This window comes from Globicephala melas, chromosome 20, assembly GCF_963455315.2.
Source record: "Globicephala melas chromosome 20, mGloMel1.2, whole genome shotgun sequence".
Classification (NCBI taxonomy): Eukaryota; Metazoa; Chordata; class Mammalia; order Artiodactyla; family Delphinidae; genus Globicephala; species Globicephala melas.
In genome coordinates, this window is record NC_083333.1 from 8,042,923 (window position 1) to 8,051,085 (window position 8,163).

Genomic DNA, 8,163 nt, shown 5'->3' on the forward strand with positions numbered 1-8,163 from the left:
CCACACATTCTCCCTATGAATGAACACCAAGAATCCTCGGTATTTAACCGGTAAAGCACCAAGGAAACTGCTATGTTTCCACGCTACAGCCACTTTGCTACCTCAACGGGGGGAAGAAAACAAAAACAAATTCGGCCAAAGGCTCTCCACCATCCTCAGAATAAAGTACTAGATGGTCCAGCCTCTGTTGCTCACCTCTCCAGCACCACTTCCCCTCTCACTCTCTGTGCCTCAGACTAGGCTGTTCTCAGTTCCCCATCACATGGTGCTTTTCCCACTCCAGGACCTTCACATGTACCGTTCCTATTGCCGAGGATACACCTTTCACCTGGCCAAGGTCTCCGGTCTTCAGCCTCAGCTTAACTGTGACTTCCTCAGGCCTCTATGATCCTCCAAGCCCCTTCACACCACACCCCACAACATCCTCTGCGGAAGTCAATGCATCTGCAATTACCAATGCAACACCTGTACTCATCCCTAATCAAACTCCAAACTCTGAGAGCTAGGAACATGACTTTCTCGTTCCACACTGAATTAGGTGTGCCTAGAATGGCACCTGGCATGGAGGAGGGACTCAACAGATACTTGCTGACTAGTAATAGAACCTGTGCATGGCAATTCATCAGAAGGAGCAGAAAGGCAAGAGGAAGCCTCTGCTCCATAAATCACACTCCTTTCTCTAATGAATCAACCTCTTCCTCTCCCCTGGCCCTTTCCTCTCAACATACAATTACGCTAAAGTCTCTCCAAGCTTAGAAACAAACTTCTCTTGACACTATGTCTTTTTTTTTTTTTTCGGTACGTGGGCCTCTCACTGTTGTGGCCTCTCCCATTGCAGAGCACAGGCTCCGGATGCGCAGGCTCAGCAGCCATGGCCCACGGGCCCAGCCGCTCCGCGGCACGCAGGATCCTCCCAAACCGGGGCACGAACCTGCGTCCCCTGCATCGGCAGGCGGACTCTCAACCACTGCGCCACCAGGGAAGCCCGACACTATGTCTTTTGACTACCATCTTCCCTTCTTGCCTTCACAGCCTTCTTAAAAGAACAGTCTAAGTTACCCTCTCATTATATCTGCTGCCCCACTTCTCACTCACTACAATCTGGTCTCCATCCTCTCCAACTAATATAACTCATGATAAAGTCATCCAATCCAATGGACAGTTTTTAGTAATCTTAACATTTGAGGATTTTACAGCACTTGACAATTTTACCCACCACCACCTTAAAAATCTGACCCCCTGCTCTCTGGCTAGCTTTCCTAGTTTCCAACTTCTGCTTCAACTATCACCTACACACTGATGACTTCTGAATCTCTATCACCAGCCCAGCTCTTTCTCCTGAGCTCCAGACACACCATAACATTCATTTGTTCATTTTCAAGCTCCTCCACCTAAGGTGATCCAAAACTAATCTCTTCCTTCCCAGCCTCTCTCCTAGGGCACAAAATGGGAGATGATCTGGTCTCCTCAGGCCTCCAATCTCATCATTCACACCTAACCAGCCAGCAATTCAATTCTACTCCCTTATATCTTTCCAATCTGTCTCCTCTTCTCCACCTCCACCACCTCTACCTCAGTTCAGGCCCACACCTGCCCCTCCTACTTCTACTCTTGCCCAAACTCATCCATTTGCCAGACTGACTGGTTCCAAGAACAAATCTATGCTATCCATTTGTTGAAAATCGATCAATAGCTTCTCACTGCTTTCAGGAAAAAATCCAAACTCTTCAGCATGGCATGTAAGAGATTATGATCCATCCCTTCCTACTTCATCAGCTTTACCTCCTCCAACAGCCCAATCCACATCACAGACAACAGCATGCTGACCTCTTATACTTTCCCAGCAAGGTATGAGTCTCTCACTGTGCCCTGTATCAAAACTGCCCCTTCAAAAAAAAAAAACTGCCCCTTCCACTCCTAGTCATGTTTCAAAACTCAACTTGACAGTCTCTAAGAAACCTTCCTTGACCCCCACCAGTCTAAAGCAGATTCAATTCCTTCCATGCCCCTTCAACACTCTATATATGCCACTGCCGCAGTACTCATGACATTACATTATAGTTGTTGGTTTAATTGGTCTGTTCCCCCACAGGGCTGTATTTTTCATTCTTGTATACTCAACACCTAGCATAGTGCCTAGCACATAACTAACACCAGATAAATGCTTACTAAGTGAGTGAATAAATTTAAGATAAAGAAGCTGGCTTACTGTCTTTCGTAATGGCTTGCTGCGAATGGCAAGACCGTCCATGTAGTCCTCCAGTTTGAACTTGTAAGTAACCTGCAGCTTCTGAAGCAAACTATCAAAGAAGTCACTACCCTATAAAGAGAAAAAATAAGAATGAGCCGAATCAGCCTGTTCTGATCCAATCTACCCAGAAAGTGGGGCAAGTGACCCTTTCACAGTTTTGTTAATGCTCAGTCAACTGATGTAAAAGGAGGCATATACAGTATTTAGTGGCCACCAACTAAGCACAAGACAAATTGATAGCATAAGCCTTTCCGTGGTTTTAAAGATATGAAAACACACACACACACACACACACACACACACACACACTCTCTCTCTCTCTCTCTCTCTCTCTCTCTCTCTCTCTCTCTCTCTCTCTCTCTCTCTCTCTCTCTCTCCCTCCAGCTAAGACATTCAGAAAGCTTCCAAACTCAAAACTAACTCCAATTGTCAGTAAGTTATGGTGTCAAGGAAGTAACAGACATAGGGTAGGCCTAAACCCAAGAAAAGAGCATACAGTTTGTTGTCAATGTTGTTATAAAACATACTATTTTGGGTGGTAAAAACCCATCACAACTAAAGGATGTTGAAGTCTTTATTCTGAGGACATAAAGATGATGGTTTACCTCATCCAAGAGCTCCAAAAGTCTGTTCCGAATCTGTTCTGGGTTCTCAACATTCGGATCCTTGAGAAGCTGCCTGAACTTCTCAATCACCTGATAGAAAGCATTCTTCCACAGGATCTGATCCACATTCTGATTATCAGAGAACTCGATATCTAATAGAATACAGCGCTCATATAGCTGCAGCAGTTCAGCTCTGGAATAAAATACATGCAACTTCTAGCTCCAAATACACCACAGGAAAGGCTAGACCCAAGATCCGAGGTTCCTACAAATCAAACACCTTCCTTGGCAGGAAATCCAAAATGCCACCAGGTATAGTACTCACTCTAGTTTCCATTCTGCACAGCAGAATGTCCTTCTAAAGACAGTTATGTCTAGGAAAGTAGTTCTTCCCCATATGCCTCCACCTAAATTTAACAGCCAAAGTAAAATCTTCACCACAAGTTACATGTTGTTCATTTCTTGGCACTTTAGAAAGTCTTTCCTTTTCCATATCCAGATTCCATGTTCTCTTAAAAGATTTTTTTCTTCTTAAAGAAAAAGTGGGAAACATAATCATTTCTAGGACTAGAGACAAAATTTTCTGTTCTGTTTTTTCCAACTCCCCTTCCCTTACAAAAATCAATGTGAAAGGGAGATAACACCTGGCAGCTTACCTAAAAGGTTTCTACCTTCCTCAGCCATGGGGGCCTGCACACCTCCAGCTTATCCCCATTCCCCTCTAGCCAGGACGGAACCCACCATACCTGAGCTGAGCCATCTTCTCCAGGCCCTCGGGACTGATGCGGTCCCTGGAGAGCAGGTTGCTGAGCTGCAGTTCTTGGTTGTCAGCCACCCGGAGAAGCCGATGTAGTTCCTGTTGCTGCATGTTCCTCATGTGTTGCTCCATCTCCTCAGGACTCATGGTGCTGGCAGGGAGGGGGCTACAGACATACTGTCCTGATGGGGTTGGGTAGCCGGGGTAGTAAGGCGCTGGGTACACACCATTTGTAGGGCCCACCGGGTACTGCAGAGGGCTATAGCCCGTGTAAGGATACTGGGAGGCGGGGCCTGGTGTCCGGGGGTAATAATAAGGGTTGTCTGAGTTTTGAAACTTATAGTAAGATGCTTGGGCCTGGCGTGAGTCACCCCAAGAGGTAGGGCTGACTTCATCATCAGTGTCCAAGAAATGTAGCTGCGGTGTCTGGCTCTTCAGAGCAGGTTTCTGATCAGGATTGTTTGGGTCCCACAATCGTCGAGTGGTGCCTCCTCGGCCCCAACTCCGAGATCCCTTACTACCAGATCCAAATAAAAGCCGAGGTCCCGAAGGCGTAGACTCTGGAGAACCGGCTGAATTGACAGACAGGGTGGTATGGGCAGGCAGAATCAGAATGCCACGGCCACGACCCCGAAGTTCTTGTCTCAGGTTTTTGGACTCCTGCTTCTCAGAGCCTTTGCCCACACTGCTCGAGCCTTTGTCTGACTTTAACCTATCCGAATCCTCCCTGGCTGACCTCACCATGGGGGAATCTTTGTTCATGGTTTCTGCATCGAAAGTAACGCGAAGAGTGCCTCGATTTTCTTTACCATTGCTTTTCTGCTCTCCCTCCCCACAGCCAGACCAGCTTCTTTCTAAATGTTTCTTCCTTTCTGAGCTCCTCTGTGGCCCATCAGACTCATCAATTCTGTCCTCATCCAAGGAGTCAGTTGAGGACATAGATACTTGTTTCTTCAGTCGCGGCCTCTCCTTGGTCCGATCTTGGCGGCGGCGGCGACTTCCATTATCAGTCAGGCCAGTCCCCTCGGCACTGTTGTTGCTACCCGCTGAGCTGGTACTGCAAGTGCGGTAGCGGTTCCTTCGTTTGTCTGAGCGGGAGTAGCGCTTCACAGAACCTGGCTTCCCCTGAGCTGGGTCATCATTCACCTTCTTCACGCCCTCCCCTTTTTCAACCCTCTTTCCTTTTTCCCCCTTTGCAGCCCTTATTCTGTCACCACTTAGGCTCTTTTCTCCCTCCTCTTTGTCTGGCTTGTTCACAACCTCCTCTTTCACATTTCCCCTACATGCATCTTCCTCTACTCTCAGTTGTTCTACCTGGCTGACGATTTCTTCCTCATCCACCCTGCTGGTCGATTCTTTGGTAACAGTCTGCAAACGCCTTCCAGGCTGATAGATCTGCATGTCAGGTTTCTTTGTTCTCTTGATAATTCTTAGGCTTCGATCCTCTTGTCCAACAGTCCTAGGAAAAGACTCCTGTGCCCGAGTATTTTCTGGGTCTGCAGGACCATTTTGCTGTGGGCTGTCTTTGCAGACATCTTTAATGAGCTGTGTACCACTTCCAACAGCAGAAGAATCTCTGTCATTAACAATTTCATCCTTAAATTCGTGACCTCCAGAGGGTTCCTTGATTTTAGGTCTGTTCCTTAGTCGGGAAAGACCAGGCTTATAGATTTCAAGATCTGGGCGCCTGTTATCTTTGCGTTGCCTGGGCTCCTTCATGTTTTCTGTGATGTTGGAGAGAGTGTTGGGGAGGAAGAGGTAGAAGAATAAAGGGGAAGGAAAGGAAAAGGAATTGTCATTAAAAGTCAAGCAAGAGGGACTTCCCTGGTGGTCCTGTGGTTAGGTATCCACCTGCCAGTGCAGGGGACATGGGTTCGATCCCTGGTCAGGGAACTAAGATTCCACGTGCCACGGGGCAACTAGGCCCGCGCGCCACAACTAATGAGCCTGCGTGCCACAACTAGAGAGAAGCCCGCGCGCACTGCAACAAAGAGCCCACACGCCGCAACGAGACCCCACATGCCACAACTGAGACCCGATGCAGCCAAAAAATAAACAAACATTAAAAAAAAAAAGTCAAGCAAGAATTACACATTGATATGTTAATACTGGTGGACAAGGAAGGAAATTTCTGCAGAAACAGAAATTCTACTAGGTTTACAATATTTGTTCAGCAACTGGCAAAACTAAGAACTTAACTGTGTTGGAGCTACCTACACCTGAGTTGGGGAAACAAGGAATAAAACCTACATTCTCTTGTTACCCAAATCATATTCGGATCCACAAGACCCCAAACTACCTAATCATTGATAGAATAAAAGATCTCTAACCAGTTCTGCATTGGACTGTTCTCTGCTATAGAGCCCTCAGCTCCATCCTGGTTTCTTCTTCTGCCTCTAACATTTTTCCAGTGTGGCTGAGTCCTTTTAACATACTAAGGGGTCGGGGGCAGTGGGGGGGGGGGCAGAGAAGAAGAGGAGTATGCATAACAATCCACAGTTCTGGACATCTCTGGAGAAAAATTTGCAACTCCAGTCACTGAACTTGGCCAGGACAATCCTCTTCTTTAGGATTTCAACCACCCAATCACATACCTCCTGTTGAAGCAAACAGGAAGCAGTTCCTTTCACATTCTTCAACTCCACTCATGCTCACCAACTCTCTAACAGCAGCCAGCAGGGTCCTTCCAAGGAAATACTGCTCAGACTGTCGTCATTAGAATACTGAGACTAACTGCTACTATGATGATGTTATATGAGAAGAAAAAAGTTCCATAAAGGAGCTTTCCCTGGAGGATGATGGAAGTATTGTGACACGCTCTCAAAATACCAACGACTGGGGCACTCAAGAATAAGAGAACAGGACTTTAGAAACCACTCTCCAGGCTCCAGGAACTTACAGAATGACAGATAAGCAAGCATCAATTTTTTTACCTGTTACGTTTATCTGTTAAGGGGAGAGTCTACTGTAAATAGCCACTGAACTGTTCAGTAGGGAAGAAACAGGAATTAGTGAGATTACAGAGTACACTCAAAATGGAATGTTATAGAAAATCCTACTACTGTTCTATAAACACAAATGCAAACAAGCTCATAACAGGGATCACACGCTTCAGCATTTACACCCATGGGTGTAACGAAATTGGAAAAAAAACAAAACCCCACAGGGCTTCCCTGGTGGTGCAGTGGTTGAGAGTCCGCCTGCCGATGCAGGGGACACGGGTTCGTGCCCCGGTCCGGGAGGATCCCACATGCCGTGGAGCGGCTGGGCCCGTGAGCCGTGGCCGCTGAGCCTGCGTGCCGGAGCCTGTGCTCCGCGACGGGAGAGGCCACAGCAGTGAGAGGCCCGCGTACCGCCGAAAAAAAAAAAAAACCCACAAAACCCTTAAGTTTAAGATACTGCTACAGTATTTTCTGAAGTCTAAAAGACTGCTTCATCCACTACGAACAAAGGGAAAGCAGTTAACTCCAGAACAGCTCACCCTCAGCAGCCTGTGAAAGCTGGGGGGTGGGGTGGGAAGAGCCACTACCACTTTCCAGAGAGGAGGGAGCAAACAACCTGAATAATCCAGTGCACATGACCCATGAAAACCAATTTCAGACTTCTGCCACAAGCCTGCAGGAATATAACTACCATTCTACACGACTCCACTGCCTAACCAAAGAGAGGTGAGACACTAGAATCTTCCTTGGTGCTTTCCTGGTGTGGCTGGAGACTTTAACTTGCAAGTTGAACATTCTACCTGATAAAAACTGCTCCCACACATGCCAAAGCCAAACCAGAGTAGAGTCAGCTCTCTGAGGTCCTGGATCCCTCCGGTGGCGCAGCCTTCAGAAGCCTGCCTTGGGGGGAAAAAGTTCAGCAACGAAGTCCCAAGCTGTTGAACCTTCCTCCTCGATGTTCCCAGCTCCTTCCAACGCTAAAGAAACGACGGGGCAGGCCTGCGAATGACTCCTCGGGGAACCATACACCCCGGGGGCCTCCACCAGACCCCGGAGCCCACTCCTTTCCGCGTCCCCTGACGGCTGGGAACCCTGTGAGAGGGCTGGGGCAATGGGGAGCAGTCACCTTCGCCGTGAGAAAGGGGGTGGAGGAAGGAACCCGGGTTGCGCTCTCCCGGAGGGACCGTAGCCGGCAGAGCCCGACCCCACACCGGCTCTCTGGCTGGTAGAGCGGGGAGGGACCGCCCTCGGCCCCCGCCCCCACTGTTGGGGGAAGGGGCGGGGGCTCTGGAGCACCGCGAACTAAGCGGGGAGGAGGCAGAGGAGGAGAGGGAGGCGGGGCGGGCAGGCCCAGCCCAGGAGCTGGGCGGCGCGACTCACCTCTGCTCCCGGCCTGCGGAGCCAGAGTGGCCAGGATCCCTCGCAGCTCCGACGCGGAGATCCGGACACGCTCCAACCCCTCCGCCATCTTCGCGGCTGCTGCTGCAGCTGCAGCTACTCCACCAGCGCCGCGCGCAGCCAGGAAACCACGACGGACGGGCGGCGCGCGCGCTCACCCACCTCCCACCCTTTTCCCCGCCCCCTCCTGCCCCCCCTCCCCAAACGACG

General features: G+C 49.1%; 1 protein-coding gene across 1 annotated transcript in view; it reads right to left on the reverse strand.

The window, feature by feature from the left end:
• SMG6 (SMG6 nonsense mediated mRNA decay factor) overlaps positions 1–8,130 on the reverse strand; it is a 239,714-nt gene extending 231,584 nt beyond the window's left edge. The window contains exons 1-4 of the mRNA XM_030861808.2: positions 7,936–8,130; positions 3,603–5,337; positions 2,857–3,049; positions 2,210–2,320 (exon numbers count right to left, since the gene is read on the reverse strand). Of these exons, the coding sequence (XP_030717668.1) occupies positions 2,210–2,320; positions 2,857–3,049; positions 3,603–5,337; positions 7,936–8,023 (2,127 nt within the window). The 5' untranslated portion in view covers positions 8,024–8,130. The remainder of the gene's footprint in view (positions 1–2,209; positions 2,321–2,856; positions 3,050–3,602; positions 5,338–7,935) is intronic.
• Between the last annotated feature and the right edge of the window lie 33 nt (positions 8,131–8,163).